Genomic DNA, 17,696 nt, shown 5'->3' on the forward strand with positions numbered 1-17,696 from the left:
GAGGATCTAGGCCAAATGATCTAGTGCCCGCCTCTCTCGGGGCATCTGTTTCCTGAGCTTCCGGTAACTGCCTCATCCCCATGCCTGAGAAGGGAGCTTGTCTCATCTTTCAGCTCTCACTGGTGGCTGTGAGGACAGAGCTGCCCAAGCAGAGGAAACCATACTGTCTCCTCCTTCTCTCCTGTCCCCAAGAGCCTGCAGACACGATGGAGGGGCTGCTGGCAGGGGCTTGAGCTGCCTCTTCTTCTCTGATCCTAGGAAGCTTTCTGGGTTCCACATTCCTGTAAAGCCCAGAGAGCTGGGTGGGTTTCCTAGAGCTCTGTGCTGGAGTTGGTACTCTGGCTGGGACTTGCCCCTTCAGCTGGTACCTGGAACACCCACAGGCCTCCTCCAGGGAAGCCAGGTGACTTGGTGACCCAAAGTGGGCTCTGTGGAATAGGCGAGGAGCAACCTAGGGAGAGAAGCCTGTCTAGCCGAGTGTTGGGAGGACTTGGTACTTGTTCTTTCTCGCTTCATCATTGTTCTCTTCTAGCTGTTGAGCTGAGCTTTGCTTTCAGGGCCTTAGTTTTTCTATCTGTAAATGGGTACTGCATCAACTGTGCATTTCTGTAGCTTTCAGAATCAATGGGGCAGGTTTGATCTGGTGATTGGCACTTACTGAAGCAGATCATTGTACAAAACAGTAGCTGAGAACTTAGACTCTGGAGTCAGACCTAGCTGTACCATCATTACGTTGGGTAAATTTTGTCAAGTTCCTTAACCTCTCTGAGCCTCAATGTCCCCATTTGTAAAATGAGATAACAGTGGTACCATCTCAGAGGCAGTTGTGGGACTGAAATGAGCTAAGCTGATATGTCAGTGCTGGCCCATGGTAAAAGCACAGACACAGGCACTGCCCCCAGCTCCCTTGTCTCTGTATCTTGTCCTCATCTCTACTATGACCTCCTGGCATGCTGAGTCAGCTGAGGTCTGGGAGGAAGCTGGGCTATGCTTGTGGCGGGGCGGGGAGGAGGGCCGGAGGGCTAGTCCTGGCTCACAGAGTGCTTTTCTTTTCTCTTGACTCACAATCTTTCCCAGAGAGCCCATGGACCCCTTAGAGCAGGGGTGACAGGAAACTGAGTGGGACCAGAATCATAATAGATAATCATTATAACAGCTCACATATTGGTGTGAGAGCGCTTTGCTAAGCATTTACATTTATTTATAATCTTGTGAAGTTGGTGGCAGCTACCCCATATTATGGAGTAGGAAGCAGGCTTAGAGAGATTAGATAACTTGCTAGAGGTCACACAGCTCCAAAACTTGGGAGATTGAGCACTGAGAAGAGATGAGAGTGGGGGAAGCTCTAGAATGACTGTCACCTCCCTCCAGAACTTAACAGGGTAAAATTAAAAGCCACCAGGGCCCTCCTTTCTCTCTCTGCAGGCACTTACTCTGAACACGAGGAGGGCACAGGTCCTTCTGGCTTCTCCAAGATTCTCGGATCCCAGTGGCTCCGAGGAAGTCCAACATATTGTGGGTTCTGTGCCTTTCCCTGCCAATGCAGCCAGGCCATTGCCACTCCTCAGCTAGGTGTCCGAAGCCCATGACTCTGTCTTTTGTGGCTACCATGTAAGGGACCAGAACCCCAGGTGAGAGAATCTAGCCTCGGGGTGGCAGCAGCTGAGGCCTTGAAATGCTCCTTTCTGCCTGGTCCCTGGTCTGCTCTGCTAATCTTCAGATGCTTGGGCCTGGACCTGCATTCTTCCTGGGACTGTGAATACTTGGTCCAGGTGGGTTCCTACGTTTATGTGGATGTTTACGTGGGTGTCTCTACAGGCTGTGAGGGCTTGTACAAAAGTATCCCTCAGCTGTGTCTTCCCCTAGAACATGTGTGATGGACAACATGCACGTATGTTGTGCATGTGTGTAGAGGTAAGAGCATTGTCAGAAATGCCCAAGCTTGGTGTAACTGTCATCTCACCTCTTTCTTTCCCATGTGAAAGCACATCAAAATACAATCCAATGATGGGATAGTCACGAACTCCCTCTAACTGATAAAAAAGAAAGTAATTTGCAAAAGGAATTTTGTTATGAGTAACCCACATGACGCCTGGCTGAGGCCGTGAGCAGTGTCTGGCTCACCTGGTATTCTGTGCACCCAGCGCAGTGCTCTGCCTGGAGTCGGCGTCAGCATCAGTGAGGGAGCCGGCTGATGGGCTGTTTGTTCAACACCTTCATCCTTTTGTTTATCAAGCTCTTTTTCTTAGTTGGGACTTTCTTAGTGGAGAGTGAGAGAAATCCAACTCGTATTGGCTTTTGGAATAGAGGGATATTTACTGATTCTTAGATACCTGGGGGTCGATCTGGCTTCCAGCACAGCTCAGATGATGTCCTTAGAACCCGATTTTCCTCATGTTCCCCATCTCTGTCAATCCTTTCCTTGCCTTGCTCTGGGTTGGCTACATTTCCCTGTGCTTTATGAGGTTTAGTTACCCTAGGGAGAAGAGCAGGGAGCATTCTGGGAGTGAGTCCTATTGGATCCACTTAGGTTTCCTGTCCACTCCTGAACCAGTCACTGTGGTCAGAAGTGTGGATGCCCTGGTTGGCCAGGCCTGACCAGCTGCTCCCCAGGGGACGGATGATGCACAGAGCTGTTTTGCTCAGCGAGAGGCCAAATGGATATAGGGCAGGAAGGAGCCAAGGTAGCCACAGTACCTGTTGAACATTTCCTGGGTGTGGGGGGCAGGGGGGTTAAGAGGTCTGGGTGTGAAGTGGATGTCCAGCAGGGAGCCAGTGGCCTGGTGCAAGCCCAGAGAGTGAAACACACAATCTTTCCCTTCCTGATGTGGGTGGGGGTGGAGGGTGTGGCCTGAACCAAGGACGACCAGGGTCCTGCTGAGAGGCCAGCTGCCTTGGAGGAAAGAGCCCCACACTTGCCACTCACAGTCTTGAGCAGGCCGGGACCCTGAAGCTACTCCTGCAGCCCATCCAGGTTGCTGCCTGAGGCCCCTTTAGAGTTTCCTGCTGTGGAGGAGTCTAGAAAGTAGAGATGCCTGTGCCCTTTGTCCACAACCCTAGGTGGCCCTCTGGCACCATAGCATGGATCCAACTCCCAGAGTGACAGCAGGACCCCAAACAGGAAACTGCGGGGAGGGTGGGCCAGTGAGAGAGGCCAATGGTGGCAGCCACAGCTTTATTTCCCTTTCTCCAGTGCTTGGGTGCGGGGCAGGGGCCTGACGTCCCTTCTGTGTCCCCCAACCCTACCCTAGTCTGTTGCAGCATAAGTGCCACACCCTTCTAAGGGCTATCTTAGTGAGTGCCTACTGTGTACTTAGCATGATCAGCACTGATGCGTGCAGAGGTGAGGGCTAGCATTTAGTTCTAGCTAGAAAGACCAACATGCCCACACACAGGTGCCACCCTTCCACCTCCGCCACTGCAGGCATGAGGTGTAGCGCTGCTGACCTCTGTTTAGACACTCGAAAGGGTCTGAGAAGTGCAGATCTGCACCTGTGCCTGTGTATGTGTACATGTGAGTGTACCTTGTAGGCATGTGTGCAGTCTGAGTGTGTGCCTGGGCGTGCACATGTATGTCGATGTGTGTACGTGAGTATGTGTGTCTACATCCATGTGTGAGCCTGTGTCTGTATGGGGAGTGGTATGTATATGAGAGATGTGTGCAAGCTTCTCTGTTAATGGCTATATGAATCTGCACGTGAGTGTGCAGTATCTGTGTTCATGTGTGTACAGGTGTCTAATGACACATATGTGAGCATGCATGTGACTCTCTGTGTACCTGTGGATCCTGTGCATATATAAGTGCACATGTGCGTGCCCCTGTGCCACACACATTCAGGTGTCATTACATGTGTGGAGCTGGTTTATCTGATGTGTTCTGAGCCATGGTGGAGCAGGAAGGCAAAGGGCCTGTCTCGGGCAGCCCCAGGGAGGGCGTGTGCAGATACCCCGGTCTGCAGGGATCCCTGAGTCTCCCAGCCAGGTCTTCCTCTCCTTGTCAGGCCCAATGTGGGACTCCGAGGGCCTCTTTTGTATTCCGGAAAGCCAGGGCTGTGGTGCAATCTGGCAGCTGAGCCCCTTCCGGAGCTGTGGGTTCCTCTGGGCGTGGGGAAGCTGCCCTCTGCAACCTCCCCTGCTTGTCTTGGTGCCTCCCAGAGTGCAGGACACACCTCCTGGCCCTGCGACCTCACCCACAGGAAGCGCAGGTTTGGGGACAGAGGAGGTGCCACACAGGGTGTCCTGCCCTACACCAGTGGCCTGCTGACCCTGCTGCACCGCGGCCCCTTTGCCAACAGCCCTGGGAACATCGCTGGGACCTGGGGCCCTGCGGCCACAACCATGTTTGGCAGGAAGCGCAGTGTGTCCTTTGGGGGCTTCGGATGGTGGGTGACAGGTGGGGGTGGCAGTTGAAGGGATGGGTGTGACCAGCTGTGCAGTCTTGTTGAGCGCTGCAGGTGCCTGTTGGAACGGGGTTTCAGGTAGTACCTGAACCCTTGGGTCAGTAAGGTGCACTTTCTGATACCTGGCTGTTGGAGATGGAGGACCCCGGTGGGGGCATCCGACGCTATAAGCTTTTCTCATTGTCCCCCCAGTATAGTCTTCTAGGGAATTCACAAGGTTAGAGCTGGAGCCAGTGTGAGTATGACTGCGTGTTACTGTGGTCGAATGTGCGTGTCTCTGTCCTATATTCCCATGTATGTGAATGCACCTCTGTGATGATTGTGAACACGTGTGTCCAGGTCTGAGACTGTGCGTAGTGTGCATGTCTGCAGCTGCCAGTTTGCGTGGCTGTGTGTGAGATGCGGGCCTGGCCGGGTGGGTGTGGCTATGCATGTGACCGTGTGTGCACGCACTCTTTGTTGCAGTCAGTACCTCTGGTCTTCTATACCCGTGTGTGCACTTCTGTGTGTGTGTGTTATACTCCTGTTTGTGTCATCTTTGTGACTTGGTGGCAGGAGGAATCTGTGGCCTGCTTAACCTTTGGGCTGCCTCTTCTCTGCAGAGGGTGAGCAGTGAGGGGAGTGGACAGGCCTGTCTCCAGAGGTCTTTCCTCTCCCGCCCTCACCTTGGGCAGCCAATCCCAGCTCTGTCCCAGTTGGGTCTGTGCTACAACCTCTTGCCTGGCCCTCTGGGCTACTTTTTGCCACTAAGCTTCTGTCTAGGACAAGGGACAGGTTTTTTCTTCCCCAGGGGGCCCGAAAGTGGGGAGACTGAGGTCAAAGGCTTGTCTCTGGTTGCCAGCTGCTGGCAGCTTCTCCTCAGCTGGGGAATGGGGTCTAGTGGTTTTCATTATCGGTTTCCTTTCAGCTCTGGGCCAGGGGCATTGTCAAAGAACAGGTTCCTGCTGTTGCAGGGAGGGTGGCCGGGAAGTGTCTTGGTGTTGAAGCTGGGGGCTACTGGGGGCACAAGAAACCAGGGAGACGGGGAAGGAGGCACAAGGGGCTGGGAAGAGGTGGGCTGTGTTTCTCTGGCTAATTCCTTGCTCTCACATGCATGCAGCTTTCCATTTTCCCTTTTCTTCTCTTTGGAAGCACTTTGCCATCCATCCTCTGGTAAGAAGGACTTATGAGTGCTTCATGTCTGGCAGATGGGAGCAGTGAGGATACCAGGGGTGGCACAGTGGGGCCTAGTGCCTGCTCATGGGCCCTCCCTGGTGCCCAGGCCAAGGGGCTGCTGTCCTGAGGGTGGGCTCTGGGTTCGAATCACCTAGTCTGTTTTCTGGTTAGGGATGGTGTACGAGGCTGGGCTGGGATTCCTGTAGGGCAGGGCCTACAGGATGGTGTCCTGCGAGGCCCAACCTTTTTTGGGAAGCGTGGAGCAGACAGAGGGACTGTGCTTGGTGCGTCATATGTGTTCACTAGGTACTTACAGAATGACTAAGTGTGGTGTTTTGCCCACGATAGTCATTTGGTTGGGGGCTCGTTGAACTTAAGGGGATGGTGGGTTGGTGGTTTGGGGTTGGTGTCATCAGGGGATGGCCATTAGCTGAGAGGGGATATAATAGCTGGTTGGGGACTAAATTACAGATTCCTAGAGTCCTGGTCCAGACAGTGAGCGGAGTCTAGGGGGTGGTATTTTAAAAAAACCCATTGGATGTCTATCCCTTGTGCCAGGGGTAGACAAGGTAATGAGAGTGAATGGGATGGGGTTGGGGTGGGGAGAGAAGGTGCCAGGGAGAATCTGGAGACTTTGGTTTCCTGAAAGGGAAAAGTCTAGTGTCATAGTGCTGCCCTTTCTCTGCTTCAGCCCTGCCCAAGCCATAGGCCCCACCCTCTCGGGGCCACACCCCAGTGTGGGAACCCTGTGCTGGGTACGTGTGGATGTGGGCGCCTGGATGGGCTGCTGTGGCCCAGAGTGCTGGCAGGGTGTGTGGTGTCGGGTTGAGAGGTTACCACACCAGGAGTCTGGGTTCTAGTGCTGACTCCACCTTTACTCACTGAGGAACTCGGATGGTATACTTCCCCTCTCTGGGTCTCAGTTTCCCCATGTGTAAGTGGGGGATTTCTGCTTTACGCACAACACAGGGACATTGAAAGAATTAAAAGAGATTTCTTGAGAAAATATGAAATGTGAGGGCTTATTGTTTGAGGTTACAATTTGGTTATCCTGGGTAACAAATATTGCAGCAGAATGCGGGGATTGAATCCTGGGTCCAACCTACCTCCATTTGGTGGGCTGAATGGGAGAGAAGGAGAGTCTATATCCCAGAGGGATTTAGGGGCCCAGTGGGACCCTTAGGGACTAGTCGTGAAAGCCCCAAGGATGGGACCCAGGAGGCGTATGGGAAGAAGCTGAGAGGGGCCTGAGCCAAGAGCCTTGAGGTGTGGCTTGTTTTGCTTTTGAGAACTGACATCAGAAAGTTCTGAGTTTATTCAGAGTGAAAAAAATCCCACCCCTTAGCTCAGGGTCTTGGTGATGACTTGTGATTGCTGGAGCAGCTCTGCATCCTCACCATGTGGCCCCTGACACCACTCCCCTCTCCCCGCTGGCCCCGGTAGTCCTATAGGAAAGAAGCTTTTGGCAGAGCTGAACTGGCTGGACAGGGGTGGCTGAAAGAACTTTCCAGGGTTTTAGGCATCCTGGAGGCGGTGGTGATTTTGGTGGCACTGATGGTGATGATGACAAAGGGGTGGTGGTGACCCTGATGGTGATGCTGGTGGTGATGGTGACATGGAGCAGTGGCGATACTGATAGTGATGACACAGATGGTGATAGTGATACTGATGATAATGATGACATGGTGGTGATGGGCACAATAGTGGTAATAGTGACACTGGTAGTGATAGTGACATGATGGTGGTGGTGACACTGGTGGTGGTGGTGACATTAGTGGTAACACTGGTAGTCGTGACTCCTAAACAAGAGGAGACACCAACAGTGGGAGTCTTGCCCATCTTTCTGTCTCCGGAGAGAGGAAGGGGTCTCTTTTACCAACCATAAGTGTTGACATATGTGGAGGGTAAAAATAGAAGCTTAGCAGTGCTGCCTTGTCTTCCAGCGAGGGTGGGTGCAGACTGGGGCGGAAGTGCTGGCTGCCGGGATAGTCCACTGCAAACCTGATCTTGCTTGCTCTGAACTCCTCAGTCTGACAGGTCCCAACTGCCCCCATGCACCCTGAAGCCTGCTGTCGGGCTTTGTCCCAGGAGTGGGGTCTGCCTCCTTGGCTGGACTGGCAGCTCTCAGAACAGGAGGGTTCCTGGTGCTGGGAATGTTAGGGGTGCTGGCATCTTTCCAAAGCAGATCTCAGAAAATAGCTATGTGCTGAATGTCCAGCTGCTAGTGACCAATGAATCTAGGTTTCAGAGTCTACTTGTGGAATGGGGGTCATGAAGAGAGAGGCTATATACAAAATGCTTAAGATTCCTGAGTCTGGAGTCAGATACCTGGATTCAAACTGGGCCAGTGATTTTACCCTTCTGAACCTCAATTTCCTCATTTCTAAAATGGGGAGAATAACTGTACTCATCTCATAGGACTATGTGGGGCTCTAGCCCTCCCAGAGCTCACAGCCCTCCCTTCCTGGGCTGTAGAAGCTGTCCGTGGCAGCGCCCTATCATCTGGCAGTCTGGACTGGCCTAGGGACCTTTCCCCTACAGATGCTAGGTAGAGACTTCAGCCCTGGCACTGACCGAAGCCCTTGCTTTTCTCTTGGCAGGATCGACAAGACCATGCTGGCAAGCCTGAAGGTCAAGTAAGTAGCCACTTCCTGTTATGTAGAGGTCAGAGATGATGGCAGATTAGAGCTCCTCTGGGGCCCTTGTTTCCCCTTAAGTTGTAGGAAACATGGGTGGGGTCATTGCATTTGTCAGATTCTCCATCGCTGTCTGGGGGGCTTCTGGGTTGGAGGAGGCTGGACCAGGCTCTTGATTCCTGGAGTATCTGGAGAAAGGCAGATGCTGGAATGGAAGCAGCAGGTACCAGAATGGTGGGAATGTGTATAGTGGTGTGACTTTTAGGCTGCAATTTAGGGCTGTAAGGAAGATAATTGTATTTTCTATCACCTCAAGTTTTATGTGACGCTTTAGTCCTATCGAGTTTTCTGACATTACCACCTACCTGAAAATTGTGCCATCTTGTCTGCATCCTGATGTCTTTTTCCCTTGAGACTTAACAAAATTCAACTTCCATCTGTATCCCTTCCTTGGGCAATGAGTACTGATCTGCTTCAATGAAGTGAATTGAAAAGGAGGGCAATTCTAAGAGGGGGAAAAAAGAGCATTGGTCACTAGCGCAAAGTATTATCCTGCGACATGTGAATTAGCACGTGCATGAAAAATTTCTCCTTTGGAGGCAAATCTTCCTGCCTGTGACTCCTTCATCTCAGTCAAAAGTTTTTCCAGGCTGGCCTCCCTCTTCTGTGTCTTCCAGTTGCCAGCATTTACCATGTATCCCCTGGGTACAGGTTGCTGGACAAAACACAGCCAGTCTTGAGAGTTGGCATATAAGGGACTCAAAATAAGAGGCTTCCCACTCTGGTTCGTTTTGCTCAGAAGGGTGAGGGTGGGCAGTTAGCAAGGCAAAGGTGGATGGCAAACTGTCCCTGCCCTCTGAAAGCTTTCAGTCGCTCTGTAGAGTTGATGCCATAGGTGCAATGGGAGCGGTTCTGGAAGACTGACAGAGGAAGTGGCTTCTAAAGCAGCTTTTAAAGATGGAGTGGGACAATGGGCCCACCTGAGTCTGTGCTGGTTGGCATAGGGTGTGCATCAGTACAGTCCAGCATTCAGGGCAGGTCACTCTTGGGCATGGCACAACTGCTCTGGACTTCAGTTTCCTTTGTCCAAATGGCACAACAATATTTGGCATTCCTAGGGCTTCTTATCTGTGTATCAAATAAGGTGCTAGGCATGAAGGAGAGATACTAAAGGGTGAAGAGTGGTAGGAGTCTTTCTTCTGGTGCTGTCTTGGGACATCTTGTTCAATTTCACAAGCATTTATTGAGGGCCTGTTTGTTTTAACTGGTAAAGATAATATATATAACCTGGAAAGGAACTAGTTACAGGGCGGAGTGAAGAACTGGGCACATGGGCCAATATTGAGATTGGAGTTTTTGGGTACCTGGGGGACAAGTCCGAGGTCCCTGGGGAGGTGATGTTGAGGAGATTGTTTGGGACAATGTGTAGGACCATGTTTCTACTGTATTGGTTAGGATTATTTTGATTTCAAGAAACAAAACCCAATGTAATCTGGTTAAGCAAAAGATGGAAGTTATGGAAAAAATCCTAGAGTGCCTCCGGGAACTCAAGGGGAGGAGGTGGAGCTAGAGCTCAGGAGGGGTCGACCAAGAACTGGAAACCCATCTCCATTGAAATCCCAGTTGACTTCTTTGCAGAAATTGATGAACTGATCCTAAAATTTATATGGAAATTCAAGAATAATCTTGAAAAAGAACAGAGTTGGAGGACTATATTTCCTGATTTCAAAATTTACTGTAAAGCTACAGTAAATAAGACAGCGCGGTACTGGCATAAAGATAGACATATAGATCAATAGAATGGAATTCAGAGTTCAGAAATAAATCCTCACATTTGTGGTCAATTGATTTCCAAGTGTGTCATGACAAATCAATAGAGAAAAACAGTCAACAAATGGTTCTGGACAACTGATATCCATATGCAATAGAATTAAATCGAACCCTTCTCTCACACCACATACAAAAATTAACTCAAAATGGATCAAAGACCTAAATGTAAGATCTAAAACTATAAAACTCTTAGAAGAAAACATAGATGAAAATCTTTGTAATCTTAGATGAGGTTTCTTAGATATGACACCAAATGGTTTCTTAGATATGACACCAAAAGAATAAGCAACAATAATAACAAATTGATGAATTGAACTTCATCAAAATTAAAAATAAAATCTTTGTGTTACAAAGGACAGCATCAAGAAAGTGAAAAGAACCCACAGAGTGTAGAAAATATTTACAATTCACATATCTGATAAGGTACTCATATCTAAAATATATAGAGATTCTCATAACTCAATAATACAAAGACAACACAATTAAAAAATGGACAAAAGACTTGAATAGACATTTTTCCAAAGAAGATACATATATGGATAATAAGCACATGAAAAGATGTTCAACATCATTAGTCATCAGGGAAATGCACATCAAAACCACATTGAGATATTACTTCGCACCCACTCCAATGACTATAATCAAAAAGATAATAACAACTGTTGGTGAGGATGTAGAGAAATTGTAACCCTATACACTGCTGGAAGGAATATAAAATGGTGCAGCTCAAAAAGTTAAACGTAGAATTATCATGAGACCAGCACTTCCATTCTCTTTTTTTTTGAAGTTCCCTTCCCCGTTATCCTCCGAGACCGAACACCGTGGAGCTCCAGGGGAATCAGGCAAACACTACCTAAACTCGCTAACACTGACAGGGACCGAGACTGAGGGTAGCGAGCGTGATTAAACATCTATAAGAAAAAAAAGCATTATTCTGCACTTCCATTCTTAAGTATATATCCAAGAGAAATGAAAACATATGTTCATATAGAAACTCCTACAGGAATGCTCATAGCGGTTATTGATAATAACCCAGAGTATAAATAACTCAAATGTCCATCAATAAGTGAAGAGAAAAACAAAATGTGGCATATCCATACAATGGTATATTATTTGGCCATAAAAAGGAATGAAGTTTTGATAGATGCTACACCCTGGATGAACGTTGAAAATATTATGCTAAGTGAAAGTCAGTCTCAGAAAAACGTATATTGTATGATTCGATTTATATGAAATATCTAAAATAAGCAAATCCAGAGAGAGAGAGAGAGAATAGATATTGGTTTCCTAGGGCTGGAGAGGCTGTTGGGGAAATAAGGGAAGTGAATGCTAAAGGATACAGGCTTCTTTTGAGGTGATGAAGATGTTCTGGAACTAGAGAGTGGTAATGGTTGTACAACCTTGTGACTATACTAAAAACCTTTGAATTGTACACTTTAAAATGGTGACTTGCGCGGTATATAGATTACATCTCAATAAAGCTGTTAAAAAAGAGAGAGATTCTGATTGTTCCAGTTTGGGTCAGTTGTATACCGTTGGTCCAATCAGTTTAGCTGGAAAGATGACGTTTTATGGATAAAAGATGGCCACTGTGGCACTTTCTTTATGTGGAGGGGGTTAGTTCTTACAGAAGAAAGATGGATTGTGGACTGGGCAGATACCATCGGAGGTTTTATCCAGCCACCTCCCACTACCATTGGGACTGAAAGGAGGATCTGTACCCGCTCCCTCTCCCTTTCTCTCCTGCACTGATAGTATATCATACGGAATTCTGTCCCAATGCCCAGGGTATGGCTCTGCTCACTGACAGGTGCATTAGGTGGCCAACTGCACATGCTAGGGCTCTCCCAGGCACCAAGACACCTCCCTCTTTTTGCCTCTGCTGGATGAGACATCTTTCTCTCTACTAATGCAGTCCATTGACTCCCACACTGAGCACGAGATACCCGTGGGCTCTGGTGTCCATGTTCCTGATTGCAGTGGCTCCTTCCCCAGGGTCCTGGTGTCCTTGACATGAAGACAGCCGTGCACCTCCTGGAGGTGTCCTTGAGCCATGCAGCTCTGAAGATGGGTGTTCTGGCTCCACCATTATTGGGCACTTATTATGTGCTAAGTTTTCATTGCACAGTTTCCTTGAGGTTTCACAACCACCTCACGAGACAGCTACTATTAGTCTCTGCATTTTACAGATGAGAAAATGGAGGCTCAGAGAAGTTAGGAAATGTGGTTGAGGTCATCAGCAATTAAGTCATGGTTGGGATTTGAATCCAGGTCTGTATTTCATGGCTGGTTCAGTCCAGGCTGGAGCTGGGAAGTTCTCAGCCTCTACCCTGCCCTACTTTCCCATTCTATTTTCCTGATGTATATAGAGAGTCTGTGTGCCTTGGCCACAGAGTGTACCTCTGCCTCCACAATGCTGTGGGAGGGAGGGCTCATCCCCCTGCCAGGTTGAGAGGGATCTGTGGTGCTTGAATCACAAGGACCCTCAGAGGCAAGGCATGCAGGGGGCATGGAGCCACACAGGAGCACTGGAGAGGGGGTCAGTGGCAGGATATGCAGAAGAAAGAGTTGGGAGGGCCAGCCCCAAGCTAGCAAATGGGCAGATTGTTAACCTCTCAGAACCTCAGTTTCCCCACCTGTAAAATGAGAGGGTTGGACTAGTGTCTAACTTGCTTTTTTCTAGCTTTGACATTCTAGGAGTTTACCTTCATGACTTTTGTCCTTTTGTATTTCTCTGGGGACCTTGATGATGGTAGGTGCTTGCTGTTGAATAAATGAATGGATGTCTTTGAGAGCAGGGGCTCTGCACACTCATCTCTGGCTCCCAAGAATCTAACACCATGGCACGTAGGAGGTTTTCAGTCTCTACTTGCTGAATGAGTCGATTAGGGGTCATCATGGTTATCATTCCATGCAGGTAGAGAGATGGAGAGAAAGGCAGGGTCTGCAGGCAGGGCTCCCCCTTCTCTAGCCTCCTCTGGGGTCAACTTGGGTTAAGGTTCCTGTCTGTAATAGTTGAGCCATAGTTAAACTAGATTTCCCCCAGAGGAGAGACGAGGTTGGTAGGACCAGGTGTCTGGGGTTGGCTGAAGGAGGTCTTTGAAGCAGCAACCAGAGGGTGAGGACCTGATCTGGGAACCTCAGATATTTTCCTCCACTCCTTTTTGCTGCCCCATGACCCTCCCTCTCAGAGACCATGCCTCTTTGCCAAAGAAAGATATATGTGTATCTGTTTGCTGCACAGGCTGATAAGCCATGCTCCAGCCATCTGAGATGACTGACACACACAGACTGGTCATCATGAGACTGGGTGAGCATGGGGATGGTTCAGTGCAGCCTCTCTCCACTGCTGAGGACACAATATAATGCACACTCCTGATGATGGGGAGATCTAGAACCTATTGCCTTGTAGCAAAAGAATCCAACTTTTTAATTGGTGGTCCCAGCTCTTGGTCACTAGAAATGCATCTCTGAAGAGAAAGCTCGTGATGGAGCCTAGAGGTGACTCTGTCCTCTTGTTTCTTCCTGAGGAGAAAGAAGGAGAGCGCCTGGCTGGGGCAGCATTTCAGCTGTCTTGTGGTTTGGCCAGAAGATAGCCACCCTTACTCTAGGTTTCAGATTTCACTAGCTAAGAATCCAAAATCCTTTTAGAAGTGAGTTGACCACACAAGGCAGGAGCAATCACAGTGTGTCTCAGCATAGCCTCCCTTGGCCCCCTGGGTCCTTGATGGCAGCTGCTGGAGCCATCGTTCATGCAGGATGGGGGATGGGGGCCTGCTTCATCTAGAAAGCTCGATTTCTTGCCATGTCATAGCCCTTTTAAATTCAGCGTTTCCATCCCCATTCTCTGAGAATTATGAACAAAATCTAAATATTACCTTTACAGACATTTGATTCTCTGAGTTCTCTTGGTGTCGTTAGCATGGCCACATTCTTATCTTGTTGGGAGAGAACAGAGTCCGGGCCCAGATGTCAATGCATTGAGTCTCTGCTTCCAGTTTTCTAGCCTTCCTTTCCGAAAGCCCATTCCTCCACAGTCTGCCCCTCTATTTCAATTTAATGGCTTTTTTTCATGTATTGGTTGAGGCCGTGATCACTAATCCATTTCCCTGTCTTCCGTCATGTCTTTGTTTACTGTGGATTATAAGAATCCTTGCGGCACCACAAAGATGTTCAACAACCTTCTGGGGCTTCTCTATCTTAGTCAACTCCTCTCTTACACACCTAGGACATCTGTTAAGAGTTTGCTGGAATTGTCAAGGACTGGGGAGTTTGATATCTTGGGGGTTAGAAGGCTGAACAGTTCAGCTCTCTTTACTGGGTACCAACATTCCAAGCCCAGTGATAGGTCCCAGGGTTGCTGGGAAAACAAAGATGAAAAAGACACAGTCTCTGCTCATGAAAGCTCACAGCTCGGCAGGGAGACAGACATATAGACAGATAATCATAGTGGAATGTGACAGGTGCTAACAAAGCTGTTCTCAGAGAGTATGAAGGAGGGCTTCTTGGAGACCTGGTGATGCCTGAGCCATCTCCAAAGGTGAATAAGGTCAGCCCAGAGAAGAGAGAGGCACTCAAGGCAGCGGCAATGCGCACAGGCAGTGGGGGCAGAGGGATCTGGGTGTGGTCATTAATACCAGACAGAAAACCAGGGTGGGAGTGCCGGGGCAGGGTGGGCCATGTCTAGGAGTGTAGGAGGGCTGTGTGTGGAGGGTGGGGCTTGCTTCTCTGGGTGACCTGGAGCCATGGAAAGATTTTAAGCTGGAATAATGTATCCGGATTTGAGTCTAAGGGCTTTCCTGGCTGCTCTCTGCTAACTCATTGGAGAGGTTGAGGCAGGGGCAGTGGGGTTGAGGAGAGTGGACTGACTGGGGAGCTAGCAAAGAGGTAGACTCCCCAGCGTGGAGCTGCTATGGCTATGGGAGGTGAGGGCCAGGGAGGGGTTAAGGTGAAGACTCTCAGGTTTTCAGGTGAGACCTTGGGTAGATATTGGTCCCATCTATGGAGATGAGGGAGGGAGTAAGGCTCAGAATATACCGTTTCTGCTCCCTTCTTGACACTTCCTCTCTTGTGTGGCTGGCTTAGATCCTGATCCTTATACCTTCCTCTCCCCCACCCCTTAACCAATAGAAGGGGACACAGGAGAGGAGCAGCAGCAGCATCTCAAAGGCTACAAGAGCTGGTCTGTGGTCAGGTAAACAAGCCAGGCAGTGCCCCTCTTCCTGGTCTTACAGGCAGAGCTGGTGGTGGTTCTAGGCTCTGGCCTCCATTTTGCTCAGCTCCTTTGGCAGGTGAGCTTCAGGTACGTACTGGCTGCCCTTGTAACTGACAGCTGGCCAGACCGGACACTCAGGGAACCCACTTTCACACACATTCTAGGTGAGGCCAAGGGGAACATCCCTATTTCTGTCTCAAGTATCAGGCGCTGGTTCATTGATTTCTTTAGGGTGGGCCTTGAGCCTGAGAACAGTGTTGGTGTGTGTAGGTGTGCGTGGGCATGTGGTATACTTGCCTGTGCAAGTGGACATGAGCTTGGAGGGTCCATGTGGGTGACTGTGTGGTGCCATTTTTGGCTTTAGTGAGTTCCTATGGTAACCACGAACATGTCTGTTTTGGGATCTGGAGTCGTGGGGGGTGAGTGGCTACAAGGAGAAGCAAAGCGGGTGGGTGCTTAGCCGGCAATTGGGCTGTGGCCTGATTTCATTGCCAGGCACTAGGGAAGCACCTGGAGTGCCATTTGCCAGGCAGCTAGGACTGCAAACTCCAAGGACTTGTATGCTCTTGTCCCTCATCCTGGCTGGTCCCCAGCATGCCTAGGAAGCCTTGGTGAGTCCCTGTTCTGATTTCTTGGTGGACAAACAGCTCCCTGGGTGTTGACGGTCTGTGGATATCTGCTAATGAGTGGGCAGGGAGCCAGCTGGCAGCTGTGGCCAGTAGGTACTGGGCATTGGGGCTCTTCTGAGACAGGTTTGGGACTGTGGCCAGGAGGGGCTCTGCTTATTTCTGGGGCCCTGGGAGGGTGTTTTCTGTGTGGCTGGTGAGCTGAATGGTCCTTGTTGGTCCCAGGGGACAGGGTTAACTATGTCATTTCTGGGGACGAAGGCAGGGATGCAGGAGAACAGGATGTAGATGCAGCAGCCTGTGGCCTCCCAGCCCGAGGTCAGCTATCACCGGGGGGACTCCCTCTCACCATTCAGCTCCATGAAAGAGTCCTTGTGGACCCCCATGTCTCTGGTCATGAATTCAGCTTTTTCATAGGTCTCACCAGGCCCAGAGGCCTACTGGCCCGGCCTGGATGGTAAGACTTATGGTCTCATGGAGAGGAGGTCAGGGGGCTCTGCCTGGCGTGTCACTTGGATCTGGATTTGGCCAGGGCTGGGAAGAATTGTTCCCACTGGGCTTGGGTAGAGGCTCTGACTCCCCACATGTGCATCCCTTGTGGTTCCTGTTCACATTGTGGACCCCTGGGTGTGTCCTGATGGACAGGAGCTGAGGCAGCACTCAGAGGTGTCTGGGAGTGGAAGATGTGTGTGTGTGTGTGTGTGCGTGCGTGTGCGTGCTTCCTTCTATCCCCTTCCTCCTACTGGCTCCTCTGGGGCTGGGAGCAGGGAGTGGGGATGAGAGTGTCAGGAGGGGATCTAGATAAGTCTTCTCCCAGGAGCTAGCTGCTCCCTCTGCCTCTGAGGGGGCCCCGGGTGAAGCCGTGCTGGGATAGGGCAGGCTGTGGGGCTTGCTGGGTCTGGCTGTGGGCTGTGATCATGGCGAGAGGCAAGAGGAGCAATAAAGTGGTTGTTCTCTGCTTTTTCTAGACCTTCCCTCTCTGGAAAGTAGAGTCTGGAGCCTAATTCCTGACAGCACTCCCTGGGAGTGGTGAGTGAGAGAGTGGGGAGCCTTCAGGAGAGACCCACAGATCTCTGGAGTCCTTGAACCTTAGGGCTTGAAATAAAAAAATCAAATAGGCCACCATGTGCCCCTTGTGCCCCTAACACTAGTCACCTGGTCTGAATTTGCTCACCTCTTGCTCGTCTCCTGAAGCTCAGCTTTTTAAGGATGCCTGGTGTATTGCAATACAGCTCTGTTCAAAGCTGACCTTTATTTTCATCTGGACTCTGTAACTGCCCCTGCTTGGTCCCTCGTCCCACAGCTTTAAACAAGGCGAATCCCTCTTTCTCCTGATAGCCCGTCGGACTTCGAAAGGTGTTTCTCGTTTCCTGAGTCTTCTCCTCTCTAGCTGGCTATCCCTGGCCCCTTCGGCTGTACTTGGGAATTTTCCCTGCCTGGGCTGATCTTTGGTGGAAGGGTTCAGGTTTTCTAGGCTTTATCCTAAAGTACGACTGGAAGGGTTGGTCTGGGCTGCCTGCAGGAGCCCAGTGGACATGAGTAAAGATGGACAACTAGAGGTCATGGGCCTCAACCTCCTTATTAACAGATCAGTACACTGAGACCCCAGGCGGGGATGTTCCTAACTTGAGATGCACAGCGTGAAGGTGGTGGGCGCGGGATCAGAACGCGAGAGATCAGCTCTCAGTCTCTGTGCAGTGCCTGGCACCTTCCTGCTCCTCTATCAAGTCCTCCATTTTTGTAGCTTTCTGGCTGAGGGCCTCATCTCTTCTTTCTGAAGACAGATCTGATGTCTGCAGGGATCTGGCAGGGCCGAAGACCACCACCGTGAGGG

At 50.1% G+C, this 17,696-nt stretch overlaps 1 protein-coding gene across 11 annotated transcripts in view; it reads left to right on the forward strand.

The window, feature by feature from the left end:
* The window catches only part of RAP1GAP2 (RAP1 GTPase activating protein 2), a 220,120-nt gene that overhangs the window by 39,858 nt on the left and 162,566 nt on the right, over positions 1–17,696 (forward strand). For 8 of the 11 annotated variants that reach the window (XR_005658073.1, XR_005658074.1, XM_039886366.1 and 5 more), the window contains one exon: positions 8,156–8,191. Coding sequence is in view for 8 of the 11 variants with exons in the window: in XM_039886366.1 (XP_039742300.1) it covers positions 8,156–8,191 (36 nt within the window). In the remaining 3 variants the exon portion in view is untranslated. Of the gene's footprint in view, positions 1–4,226; positions 4,383–8,155; positions 8,192–8,246; positions 8,415–17,696 lie in introns of those variants that run through there. The other 3 variants (XM_039886370.1, XM_039886371.1, XM_039886374.1) reach the window with 3 other exon arrangements.

The sequence above is a fragment of the Pteropus medius genome, unplaced genomic scaffold, assembly GCF_902729225.1.
Source record: "Pteropus medius unplaced genomic scaffold, Ma_sr-lr_union100, whole genome shotgun sequence".
NCBI classification, from domain to species: Eukaryota; Metazoa; Chordata; class Mammalia; order Chiroptera; family Pteropodidae; genus Pteropus; species Pteropus medius.